Below are 14,138 nucleotides of genomic sequence, written 5' to 3' on the forward strand. Positions count from 1 at the left end.
AATAGTTCCTTTATCAAAGAATGGCCTTTCTACCTGGGACGATCATCCTCTTTACCCAAGACTGAGGCTTAGGAAAGGCAAATATGGTTCAGAAAAGAAAGAAATCATATTCTCTTTAAGCCAGCCACACCCTCCGAGAAGAGCAGGTACAGAACAGTGTAATCTTAACTCTTTTTCCTGCTATGAGTGGCAAGTTTGTAGGCACTTGGCTTTGAAACAGTTCTGACTTCTATCCTTCCTAGGTATCTACTGCAGAGAAGGAGGAGGGAGGAATTTGGAATGGAAAGAATTTACCCAATCAGTCTCCACTCCCAACTCAATAGTAAGGCTTCACTTAGCCTTAGAGCCTGCGAATAAGGAGGTTCCAATCTCTCAGCTCTCCCTGAATGAGTGAAGGAAGCCCTGGTTAGAATGCCAGAAGTTCTCAAGGAACATCGCACAAAACCTTAGTGGCCACTGATACTTAACTGGCCACTCTGTCAACCAAATTTCTGGTCCCATTGAAAAACCAGAACTTTGCAAAGGGCCCCCCACTATACATATCCACTTCTCTGCTCCTTCAAAAACTCCATCACTCATGAACTCGTAAGCAAATCTATTAATTCTTAATAGAATTCTGTACTCCACCATGTCTCCTAGTCTAGCACTTCCCAATGCTTAAAGCCTGTTAATACTTTAGGATTAGACAGAACACTGTCATCACCTGTACTTTACTAAAGGCAAAAAACAATTGAGGTGGCTCACTTCCCTTGGAGAGCATATAAATTCAATAGTACAACTAAGAAAACAATTAAAATACTTGAGTTTTAATTCATTTTTCAATCTCCTGTTCTCCAAAGCCCTTTCAGAAGGCATGCTTAATGTCAAGAGTAAAAGAATTTCAGGAAAAGGTGACTTTAAAGTTTCATACATCGTTTAGATAAAATCACATTCACAAATAGCTGTTTTAGAAATTATCATTAAGACATAAGGATTCTATTAATAATTCATCAATCAAATATTGTAATAGACCAGTTATAAAGTCCCGTCACTATGCCAGGAACTTCAGATGACACACAAGGAGTACAAGGCAATTTTAAAATTGTTTCCTCCAGGGCTGGGGGATTTAGCTCAGTGGTTCCGCCGCCTGCCTTGAAAGTGCAAGGTTCCGAGTTCAATCCCTGGTACCAAAAAAAAAAAAATTGTTCCCTCCAGGTGGTCATACATTATTTGGGAAGACAAAATTTAAAAAAGTAGAATACTTCATGGCAGTATTGTCTGCCGAAAGCAGCCCCAGATGGCTAACACATCTTCCATTCCAGTGGAATTCTCTCATTATTCTGCAACTAAGCATCTGCAATTGATGTGTAACTATAATTTGTGCCCTAGGAATTTAGAAAGGAAAATAGTAGTAGTTGTGGGAGAGTAAATGGGATCAGGAAATCTACGAAAGCTATACTTTGAAAAAGAGGTAAAATTTGGAGAGGTAAAAGGGACATAGGACAATATGCTATAGGTGTGTTAGGGTTTGTGTCTAGATGTATCCCCAAAGTCTCATGCAGTCATAGGGCTTTTTCAGAGGTGGCTGAATCTGGAGTGTGTGATGCTGGGATTAAGGGCGTGTGATTACTAAATCAGTTCACTGATTGGTTTGACACTCCCCTAATCCCCTGTAATCTGAATAAAAGGGGCAGAAAGACACTGTTAAGGTTCCCTTGTTGCTTTTATGGTGTGGGCACCATGAACTGTTTCTCCTCTGTGACCACCCACTCTGCCATGTGCCACTCTGCCTCAGAGCCAGCTGATTATGAACTGAAACCTTTATAAACTGTGAGCTAAATAGATCCTCTGTCCTTTAACTTTGTGTGTTGGGTATTTTGTCTCAGCAACGAGAGAAAACTGAGACAATGTGTGAGCCAGGGAAGAGAACATCCCCAAGAAGAGTCAGAGATAGGGCTGAGCTCCTAACATAGCTGATGTAAAGCATAAAAAGTGAGGAATAGGGCCGGGGATTGAGCTCAGTGGTTCCAGCGCCTGCCTCGAAAGCACAAGGTCCCAAGTTCGATCCCCAGTACCAAAAAAAAAAAAAAAAAAAAGTGAGGATAGAACAAAAGCAAAGATAAAGCTAAGGCAGTCAGAGTCACATGGATTTAAGACTATAGGAACTAGGCACCCAAATGAGTAGAGAAATGATATGTTTTTTAAAAGCCTGGAGCGCTAATCTAAGTATCTGTATAAAATATGATATAAATATCTCTATAAAATATAAATAAAGCAGTGAGAATCAGGGAAATCAGAAAAGAACCTACAATGGTAAGAGAAGGAGAATGAGGACTATTTGCTCTGTTTCACAAGGACAGAGATGGGGAGTAGAAGGAAGAAAGAGCAGACAGACAGGCAACCTGGAACTGGCTCAATTCATACACGAAAGAAAAGGAACATGTAGAAGCGATTTTAAAAATTACTTTTTAGTCTAAAAGCAATGGAACTTTGAGAACTGGAAATGACTTATAGGGGGAAGACTGTGAGATCCATTTTAAAACAGTTGAAGTTAAAATTATAGGGGATATCTTGGTGTTGTAAATGTTTTTTAAGGATGCTAGGAAGGTGTCAATCCAGAAATGAGTGACAAGCAAGAACTATTTCAGCTCTGACATTTTATAGGAGGAAAAAAAGAAAGGAAGAAAGACAGAGATATAGATGACAGCAATATAAATCCCTGACTCGAGACTGGGCTAAAAATAAGGTTGTTAATTTAACAAACTTAGTTGTTTACATTCCCCTTGAAAATATCAACAGAATTAGATTATAGAAAGTGCCAGACTACAGCAACAGGGAAAAGAAATATCTAAGTAATAACAAAGGAGCAGACCTCAGAGGCCAGAGAATCAACAACAACAAGACAAATGCAATCTGGAGCCATATAAACAGTAATAGGCAAAACATACAGCAAATATATCACCTCCAGAATCCATGACAGAGAACAATGTTCTTCTATATTACATTCTTTCCCACTGGGCTATTTCCACAGAGCATTCCAACTACACCCTTCCCATCGACTGGAACTGAGATGAGATACATATACTACCTCAAGCATCACTGTAAGAAATCATGACTACGTATGTGGGGTTTAGCACTCATTGGTTACTATGTTACAATAGTGAGAAGGCTGATCCAAATTTAAGGATAACATATGCGAGGCCTTCCAAACCTGGTCCCAACCTACTCTTTGAAGCCACATGGCATTAAGCATATTTGTCTCATCTCTTTTCTTAATTATAAGCTCCCTGTTCATTATAAACTCCATAATAGCCTGTGTCCAAAACATCAATTACAAATATGAAAATAGATTCAGTTACTAAACATACTGGGACTAGCATAAATGGATTAATAAAAGATTAAAGAATATACAATTTAGAGGCCAGGGATTTAGCTCAGTGGCACTACTCCTGCCTGGCAAGCGCAAGGTCCTGAGTTCAATCCTCAAAACAAAATAAATAAATAAATAAATATAAATATATATACATATATATATGTAAAATTTAGGATTTAGTAAAGATAGAATTTCAAATTTATAGGAAAAATGAATTGTTCATTAAGGAAGATATGTACCACAGATCTTATATGTTAAGTTTGATATGTATACTGTATAGTGGATCTTTGACTTATGAACTCGATCACTTCCAGAAGGCTGGTTGTTACTAAGTCAATATAGCTGAGATCTGGATGTTTACCTGGTACACATTATAGATAACAAGAGGCAGATGAATCTTCTATTAAACTAATTAACCCAAGTTGTTCGTATGTCAGGCCAGTCGTAACTTGAGGATCCACTGTATCTAAAAATGTAAAGAAAGGAGATGGAATAAAGTAAAAGGACATGGAAATGTAAATACTTATAAAGTATTGGTGTTTGGAAAAGACTTTGTGTAATACACCAGAGTCAAGAACTATATGGGGAAAAACTAACAGATAAGACTGCATAAACATTAAAATATCCTGCATGAAAAATAAGTAAAAACGAAAATTTTTTAAAAGAGAAAACAAAGGAAAATATGGTAAACATATAAACAGAGGATTAATATTCTTAAGATACACATCCTACTAGAACACTGGCCTAAGTGTATGAAGAAAAAATGCAAACAGCCAATACACTGACTACTTAACCTTCTTGCTATTTAAAACAGATACTATTTTCATTTGTCAAACAAAGATTAAAAATTATGACACAAGACGAAACCAAAAATATAATCTTATATCTAGTAAAAGCAATGAATTTACCAAAACTTTTCCCACAAATACAAGTCCAGTCCCAAATGGATCAGTGTATGGATCCCAAATGGAACAAACATGTAAGAAATAAAACCAATCATATCAAAACTGTCAAAAAACAGAGGAAGAAAAACCTTTCCCAAATTGTTTTATGAAGCTAGAATAATACCAAAAACTGAGAGACCAGCATCCCTTGTGAACACAAATAGATAAATCCTTCACAGCATATCAGCTTCATAATCAAATTCATAATATATAACAAGGATAGCACACTCTGACCAAGGATGACTCATCCCAGAAATGCAAGGCTGGTTTAACATTTGAAAAATAATCAATGTAATTAACCATATTAATAGAATAAAGAAATGGAATATATTATGATCACATTACATATAGATCATTTGATAAAATGCAATGAACATTCATGCTTAAGGCAAATTAGGAATATAAAATATTCTCTCCTCTTAAGAAAAATCTATAATGTATATATCATATTGATTGTACGAAAGTGTCCTTTGGCAAAAGGATCAAGAAAAAGAAAGCAAAGATGACCTTTCTTACACTTCTATTCCCCACTGCACTATAAATCCTAACTAGTTCAATATGGCAAAACAAAAGGGGAAGCCTATATGAAAAAAAGTAACTTGACTATAATTCAAATGACATGATTGTTTAAGAAACACTCAGAAAAATAAGCTACAGAGAGTGTCTCCATGTGGCTATGTTTCTGCATGTCTTTATCATGGGCTTTCATGGCAAATTATCTTCTCAGGAATGTTTCGATAGCACACAGTCTAAGACCACAAAGGTAATTTTCTCTTTCTCTGAAGTAATGAAAGATTTGTTTGCTGCACAGAAAAATGAAAGTGACATCACCCCCTGGGGCAATGGTCAGGCAAGGTTGGCTAATCTCTCTTTTAAAGAATGCAATTCCTAAGCTCAGGGTTCCTCAGCTGGGACACAAACCCACTATGTGAACACCATCTGCAAAGGCTAATCTGAATTTCACTGTGGGGCTTAGGGACTGCAGGGATCAATATAAACAGAAAGCTTTTGCCACAGCTATACAATGAATAACAAAGTCCACTGTCTCTGACAGAGGATTCTTTTATCTTCGGTCAGCATGGATGAAACTGTGGTAAGCTAACATGTTACCTTGTGAGCAGGATCACACCTCAAACCACTGTGGAGTTCTTGACATACAACTGCCGGAATGATGTGTAGTCACTAAGTATAAGTTAAACAAATAAATAAATATATATATATATATATATATATATATATATTTCTATGTATTAGCAGCAAATAATTAGAAGATTCAATTTTAAACGTATTGCATTTACATAGCATCATCAAGCAGACAACACTTAGGAATGCAGTCAACAAAAAATGTTCAAAACCCTATACTGAGAACTATAAAACAAATAAAGGTAGGGATATGTGATGCTCATGATCAGAAGAATATCATTAAGGTGTTGGTTGTTCCGAAAATAATCAATAGGAGCAGTTTTCAAACACTTTGTTCCCAGAACCCTTAACAATCTTAAAAATAATTGAGTTATGTGGTTATAGCTATCAAAATTTGCCACATAAGATGAAAAAATGCTAACATATTATTTCATTGAAAATTAACACCCTCATTAAATAGTAACATTACTGCTATGAAATTCTTCCTAAAACAATAAAACTTATTGGGAAGATTTACACTTTTGCAAATATCATTAATAGTTACGATGACAGCTGGATTTGCAGTTCTTCTGCATTCAATTTGTTGTAGCATCCCACATTAATGTAGCCTCTAGAAAACCCTATGGTACACTCTTAAAAGAATGAGAATGTAAAAGCAAATAATGCCTTACTAGTTTTAGTCTGAAAACAGGTTTGGTTTTTTTGTGGGTTTTGTTGTTGTTTTCTTGGGGGGGGGGTAGTTGGGTTCAAACTCAGGACCTTGCACTAGCGAGGCAGGCGTGGTGCCATTGAGCTAAATCCCAGGCCCTGAAAACAGTTCTGACCTGGGGAAACCCAGGAGTTTCAGATTCAAGGCACTACAAACTGTAATTCCAAAGGATTAAAAAAAAGAAATGGACAAGGTGATTCTTTAATTAATATGAAACACAAAGGTTCACAAATATTTTTAAAAAGTAGTTTTGAAAATAAAGAACAAAAACAGAGGGCTACATAACTTCAGTTAAAGACTTATTGGTGATGCTATAGTACTCAAGACAGCAATGCACTTGCATAATCAAGGAATACATTAGCAGAATAGACCACAAACTACCAATTAGACTAGCAAATATATAATCGATTGATTTTTGACAAAAGGTGCTAAAGCACTCTAATGGGAAAAATTTTTTTCAATAATTATGATAGAAAAACTGCTACCAGTATAAAAATTTTAAAAATCTAGATCTTACCCACATTATAAACAAATACAACTCAAAATCAATTACAGAAATATAAAAGCCAAAACTGCAAAGCTTTTCAAATAGGAAAATCTTTATAATCTGTGAATAGAGACTCCTTAACAAGCAAATCAATCACAATTGAATTGAATACCAATAAATTAGAATTTATCTAAATTATTAACTTATGCATATCAAAAGACACTGCTAAAGAGATAACAGACTAGCCACAGAGTTGGACAAAAATAATGGTATGCATGTAAAAACTAGTATCTATAATACAATATATAAAGATTTATAATTCAGTAAGAAAAGCAATAAAGAAAAGCAAAAAATCAAAGAGGCATTTCACAAAGGAAAATATACAAACAGTGAATGTGTACATTAACTGCTATTCATGCTGGGCACAGTGGAGCATGTCTGTTAACATCATCTACTTGAGAGGCTGAGGATGGGAAGATTACAAGTTCAAAGCCAGCTTGGACAATTTAGTGAGACTCTGTCTCAAATTTTAGCAGGGTTGAAGATGTAGTTCAATGATAATACACTTGTCCAGCATGTATGAGGCCCTGAGTTCAATCCCTAGTACTGCACCCCCCCCCCACAAACACAAACACACACAAAAGCTTCATCACTTGACCTCAGGGAAATGCAAATTAAAATCAGTGAAATATCATTACATGCTCACAATGGTTAATACTAAAAAAGCCTGAAAATGTTGTGTTGTTGGCACCGAAATTGAGCAGAAATCTCATCCACTCTTAATGGAAATGTTAAAAACTAAAACAACTTTAGAAAAAGGTCTGGCAGTTTCCCACAAAACTAACTATACACCCATCTTATGACACAGAAATTCCACTCCCAGATACCCAACAGAATCAAAAGCCTACGTCCACAAAAAGACTTGCACAAAAATGTTCATAGCCACTTTTACATATTAGACCAAATTAGAAACAACGAAGGTATTCATCAACAGATGAATGAACAAGCTGCCATATATTTATACAATGGAACACAAAATACAAAGGAATGAACCATGCGAAAGTGTGAACAAATTTAAAAAACAGTATGGTAAGTAAAAGAAATCTCCCACAAAGGAGTGTAAGTGTAATTTCACTTAAATGTTCTAGAATAGTGAAAACTAGGGTGAAAAAAAAATCAGAATAGTAACTGTGTCCCTGGTAGAACTGACTGGGAAAAGTCATGAAAGAATTTTTCTTAGATAATGGCCCTGTTTTCTATCCCAACAGAGTTTGGGATCACAAAATTCAAAGGATGCACATAACATTTGTGCATTTCAGGGTGTTAAAAATTCCACTTTTAAAAAACAATACTAAACACAGCACTGCCCTAATTAAAGACATGCATGCTAAAGTGAGTAAAAACTTACTGAAGATGTGTGCTTATTAGTTTTTAAAAGCATCAGGCAAACTGAATGGACACTGTAGCTACAAGAAAAATACCCTATTTGGTTAAAAATAAAATCTGCCATAAGTACAGATCACTTTTATCACCTTCACCCTAATCAACTCTCAAAGTAACAGGAATGTGCCTGCCTTCTCCAGTATCTACATTTAGTATCAGGCAAGACACCTTTATTAGTGTTCCATGACCTGATCCAGTACAATCAAGTACATGGCTGCAGTTAGTTTCAGTTTTGATTTGTTCAGCTGTCTGTAAGAGCTACTTCATAAAAGATTCTAGGAAAATAACAAGTTTTTATTTTTAAAAATGTTGCAGAACAAGAGAATTTCAACTGCTATAAAAGATCATGTTTAAAAAGTAAAAATCATACTAATTGGTTTGATAACCAGCAACCATTCAGACCCTCTCATTCTTCTGAATACCAGTTCATTCACTCTGATCCCTTTGCTGTTAAGGACTACAAATATTTAGCCATTGTATATGTGTTTCTTTCCACACATATACCAAAAATTTTAAATTTTAAATTCAGTGCAGCCAATAGTATTTTAAAGTTCTTCTCCTCTATATCCTTGCTCACACCCACAGATCCAGCACAGCCCTGAATGGCAAAATAATTGTGTCCCCTGCTCTTAAATTACCCCCGCTATTCCTGGAAAGCAACACATCGCCAAAATCAAAAAAAACTACCCTCAATGCAAATATTCCTACAGATAGAGTCAAAAGCCTTTGCATATTCTAGGACTCCAGTGAATCTTAGGAAAGAAGGAAATTAAGAGGGAAAAGATTCCTGTCACCTTTATCATCTAGCCTCTCAGCATTTATTTCCTTTTACCCTGTTCTTTCACAGTTTCAGAATCCTACAGTCTCATCTCAGTGTACAACAGGGTGTAAACTAACTTCAATAATGCCTGCTTTTAGCACTTGAACAGTAAAAGGGTAAAATATGTGGGAGTGAAATGGAGTCTGCAATTTAAAAATAGGCCCATGTGCAGTCCAAAGTCAGCCGGCAAGAGAGGAGCTATGAAGAATTTGACATTGCTTGAACCAACAACATCTAGAGAACTTGGATCTCGTACTCCACACTTCTTTTGCCTATTTTATTCCATTCCTTTTTTTAAAGAAGTGAAAGGCCAGTCTGCCTGCCAAAGTTCTAGAAATAGCCTGTCTTCCTCTTTGCTATACATCTGAGGTCCAGACGGCGTTTCTGTCTTTTTAGAGCTGTGTCTGATTTTCCTCAGAAATTCATTCTATTTCTGTCAGTTGAAAACATTTATGTAAAGCATGTATTGTCCCAGAGCTAGTCCCACAAGTCCATTATAATTACATGTAGAGTGGAAAACTCTCTCCCTTTCTCTCTCTCTTTCTCTCTCTCATGTTCATCTTATGATTGCCCTAGATAACATGTATTTGGTATCTGAACATATGTATGCCTCTAACTGAATATATCTCCATGCATTTCCTCCTCTTTAGACTCAAATTTTCTAACCACAAGTTCTCAAATCCAAAAGCTACGAGGGAGAGTTTGGCTCATTTGTTTTAGTCCTATAGAGGTTTTTCTGTTTTATATCTAAATTTCTCAGTTTAGCTCGCAGACTGGGCAGCATGGTCATTGCAAGACTGAACCAAAAAAGGAGACCCTTTAAGGTGTTTGAAATTAGAGTCTCAAGCTCACTGGAAGTTTCCATGTTCATTCTTTTGATTTATGGGTCTCATTACGGGGAAAAGCTGGAATAGTTCTCTTCTTTTTCTTGGTTAGTGGCTTCAAAGCACTATATGCTTGATTACCCAACTACATTAAAACTAATTTAAATCATCATTTTAAGCACCAGTGTGCTCAACAAAGCAGAAAATACCCTGAAATCCAAAATATATGTTCACATTTTCTACTTAATAGGATACAATGTAGCAAATCCATCAACATAATGGTATAGCTTTTCAAGGGCACAGGCAAAAAAACACTTAAATGTTGCACAACCTAATGTTGACTTTTAAAGGGGAAATTCACATCATTCTTTTCCTTTTGCTCCTGAAAGACTGATGATCTCAGCAGCAAATGTGTAGCTGTGAAAACAATAAGATAAATATCCACAACTGTATTGATCCTTGTAAAAATCAAGAAGTGGCAATGCGCATTTTCCATCTTCTACTTGTAGCACTGTCATTTCAATGTATTTGTGTCATATTCAATATTTTTGTGAGTTCAAATGCAGTGCCTTCTCTCCTGATACATTAAGCTACCATTCTCAAAACTGAAATGAAAACAACTGAACTAGTGCCACTTAAACAGAATTTCTAGAATCAAAAGTATAAACAAAAAACTTGACAGAAACTGCTTTTCTGTGTGAAAAGCCATATCAAAACAAAAAATTCAATAGTGTTTTTATGTGCTAGTAATATAAATTATATACCTGAAATGCAAATGTAAAAAGAAAATACATAAAACTGATCTTCTTGCTTTTTTGCTAAATAACAAATATGCTTCCATATTAGAAAATATTTCAGAATAGTCTTTTGGACAAAAGGAAACAAAAAAAAAGAAAGTAAAACAGGAAGGCTAACTTAACTGCTTCATTTATGAAAAGCACTGTAGTTAGAAGATGGACAACTTTTATCCTGGCTTTGCTCAGGCAGACCATTTAAACTTTAGCTTCTCATCTATAAAACAAAAGAGGCAATGTAATGGGTTTCACATAATTTTTAATTACTGAATTTTGATATTACCTACTCATTTGACTCCACTACCAAATGTTTGCTAATTTTATAAATATTGACAAGTTTCTATATTACCCATATAGTTATTATTGGTCTATTACAGCTTTAGAAAGATCATACAGTCGTCCCATTTAACAGTCACCAGGGAAATCAAAGCAAAATTTGTGGTTTAGTTACTACATCACACAAAGTTAATTTCCTAACTTTGACAACTGTGGTAATGCATGGTGTTTACATTAGGATCAACTGGGTAACCAGTATACTGGAACTCCCTATGTTAGCTTTTGCAACTGTTTTGTAAATCTAAAGTTATTCCAAAATAAAGTTTGTTACTATAGTAATATTAATCAATCTAAAATTTAAATATTTAGAGTAAAATTCATTGTGGTGACTCTGAGACTCCGTATTAATTCACTAGCATAAACTACATGCCAATAATCCAAGAAATTTTGATATATGTTCCATAAAACTAATAGTTCAGAATTCTTTGGATGCTCCCAATGGAAAAATGATTGTAAATGATATGCTCATAATTTTAAACCTTTATTTCATAGCAATTCATTGTGTTACGAAATTATAAAGAAAGAAAATTTTCCAGAGAAGAAAATTCTCCCAGTGCAAGTGGTATCTGCAAGGTGCTTGGCCTCCCATCACCTACAATCACAGGCCAAATGGTACAAAGGATGAAGGAAGGAAAGCAACAGAGTCTTGAATATGATCTCATGGAGAACTGCCCTTATAAGGTGAAGGAAAGGAAGGCACTCTGAGAGAAGCCCTTGTGGAACTGGGCACTTCCCATCAAGAGAAGTGATGTCCATGTGTCCTCCAGTCAGATGAGAACTTTGGCAGTGACTTTAGTTATCTGCCTCTCCCACCTCAATCCCACACCCACCTGTCTGGGCAACAGAGTGAAAAACCAGAGCAAAATGGCAGAATGGATATGGGGACAGTGAGAGGCACAGCTTCACTCAGTGAAGAGTGACCTTCCTGAGTCATGCAGACAGTGTAGGAAATGAGTAAGGCAGTGACAGTAGCATGTGTGCATCACAGTATTTTTTCCTGCTTAGGCACACAGGAGGACTACATTTCCCAGCCTTCCTTGAAATTAGGTTAGGACCACATAACTAAGTTCTCCCCCAGGGGAATGTTGAGTGGAAGCAACTTTCTACTCCAAGCTATAGGCAAGTATGACCATGAGACAATTCTATAAATATACGAAAAGCCAATGAACTATACAATCTAAATGGGTGAATACATGGCACGTATATCTTGATAAAGCTCTAACCAATGTGAGAGAGAGAGACATCAACTGATTCCCAGCTCTTTTGATTTTTATTTACCTTTTGATTCTTATTTACACTTTCAGTTTCTCACACCAGAGAAACTATATGGTATTTATACATGTGCGTCCTATTTATTTTACTTAAGAGTATAGTCTCAATGTGCACCCATTTAGCTATAAATGTCTCTAGTTTCTCGTTCTTTATGGCTGAGTAGTACTCCATTTTATTTTCTAAAAATACACATTTTCTTTATCCAGTCTCCAGTTGATGGGCAATTGGGCTGTTTCCAAGTTGTAGCTATTACAAATTGTGCTGCTATGAACATGGGTGCACATATATCACTGTGGTATGATTCTTATAATTCTTTTGGGAAGATAAACATCAGGGAAATAGGTGGGTCAAATGGGACCTCTAATCCTAGTTCTCTGAGGTCTCTCCATACTGATTTTCACAGTGGTTGCAACAGTCTATACTCCCACCAACAGTGGAGCAGGGTTCCTCTTTCCCCACAGCCCCGCCAGCATTTGTTATTGGAGAAAGGAAAGAAGGGAATGGAATTAATGTGAGAAAATGAAAAAATGGAAACAAAGTCTTTGTAAATAGGGAGGGATGGAGGGGTTGAGGGGAGGGCAGGGGAAGGGGGAAAAAAGTAAGAACCAAGAGAGATTATGTAAAGGTGCAAATTTCCAATGATGAATGTCATTCTATTGTATACCGAAAAAGGAACCGATAGAATTAATTTTTTAAAAAGAGTAATAAAGAGGGGAAAGGGTTTTTTAATCTAATTCGAGACTAATTTCAAAAGTGAAAGTAGAGCATCAACATCATGGAATCTGACCAAGATAACAGATTTTAACCTGAAATAATTACAAAATGGTGATTGGAATAAATAAAACCATTTCTTGTTAATACCTCCCCAATTTTCCTTAGCATCACATTTCCCTTTGATTTATCCTCATCTTGGCTGTACATGGATTCTTTTAAGATAATATAAATTTATTGTCAATGAGGATACAATTACCAAATAGCAAGTCAAGCCCCTCGACTCACTCAAACATAACAGCAGACATAATAGTAGATGTTAACCACTTGAGATTTTAAGTAATCCATTTTCCCCAACCTTCAATAATAAAGGTTTTGTTTATTTCATCTAATATTTTCCTACTCACTCTTGGATAGACAATGTCCAAGTATGTTTTAAGCAACCTAATTTAATCTTAGCTAACTATAAACATTATTAAAATTGGCTCACAGTTAAGAGAAGTGAACATTAAGAAGATGGCCCTTCCAAAGAATATTTTTTCACTAAACTCTCCAAATACTCTACGTACCCTTGGACTTGGCAGTCAGTAAAGTTTGGCACACAAGAGCTCCTGGGCACTTACTGTAGCGATGGTCCATTTACAGTGACCATGCACCGGACACCCAGAAGCCACCCTGGCTCTAGCTCTGGGCAGAAAAGCACACGGAAGCTGTCACCAGCTTGTCCACCCTATGCGCAGATATGGACCAGGCTGTAAGCCCTAGAAATCAGTGATATAAAACTGGACTGAGATGCAAAGTTTCCTCCCAGCACTGCACACACATCTGTTTAAAATTCAAACAGTTTGTGCAAACCATAGATTGGTATTCAAATAAAACTCCTAAAGAGATTGTGTTCATTCGAAAAGGAAATGAAAATATGTGCCCATGTCTTTGGGTTCTACATTTCCTGGGGAGAGCTGACAGGGCTTCTGGGATTTAGACTGTTGTAAGCCTAGCAGACTGAGTAAGATGTGGGAGCAGAAATAAAGTGGCTCTTGATTTTAAGTCACCAGGATCTCAAGGCCCTCTGAGTACCACACAGAAAGCCAGCACTGCAAACCTACAGCAGCTCTGCACACCACGCCACACAACTTGGCGACACGAGCTTGGAAACCTAAGGGCAGCTAAGCCATCTGAAACAGAACCCACCCAGCCAGAACCATGCTCAAGGACAATGCCTATACTTAACAGGTACACCTAGAGAATCCCAGTCTCAGGGCAGGACCACCACAGTGAGAATGAAGGCGGCTGACTACAGGCT

At 36.4% G+C, this 14,138-nt stretch overlaps 1 protein-coding gene across 10 annotated transcripts in view; it reads right to left on the reverse strand.

Moving 5' to 3' along the window:
- Ltbp1 (latent transforming growth factor beta binding protein 1) overlaps positions 1 to 14,138 on the reverse strand; it is a 435,679-nt gene that overhangs the window by 306,969 nt on the left and 114,572 nt on the right. The window contains exon 1 of one of the 10 annotated variants that reach the window (XM_087216164.1): positions 3,714 to 3,818. The exons of the other annotated variants lie outside the window; for them this stretch is intronic. Coding sequence (XP_087072290.1) covers positions 3,714 to 3,724 — 11 coding nt within the window. The 5' untranslated portion in view covers positions 3,725 to 3,818. Of the gene's footprint in view, positions 1 to 3,713; positions 3,819 to 14,138 lie in introns of those variants that run through there. 10 annotated transcript variants of the gene reach the window in all.

This window comes from Heterocephalus glaber, unplaced genomic scaffold (genome assembly GCF_053883595.1).
Source record: "Heterocephalus glaber isolate CG9 unplaced genomic scaffold, H.glaber_assembly_v1.0 deba00001457, whole genome shotgun sequence".
Lineage (NCBI taxonomy): Eukaryota > Metazoa > Chordata > Mammalia > Rodentia > Bathyergidae > Heterocephalus > Heterocephalus glaber.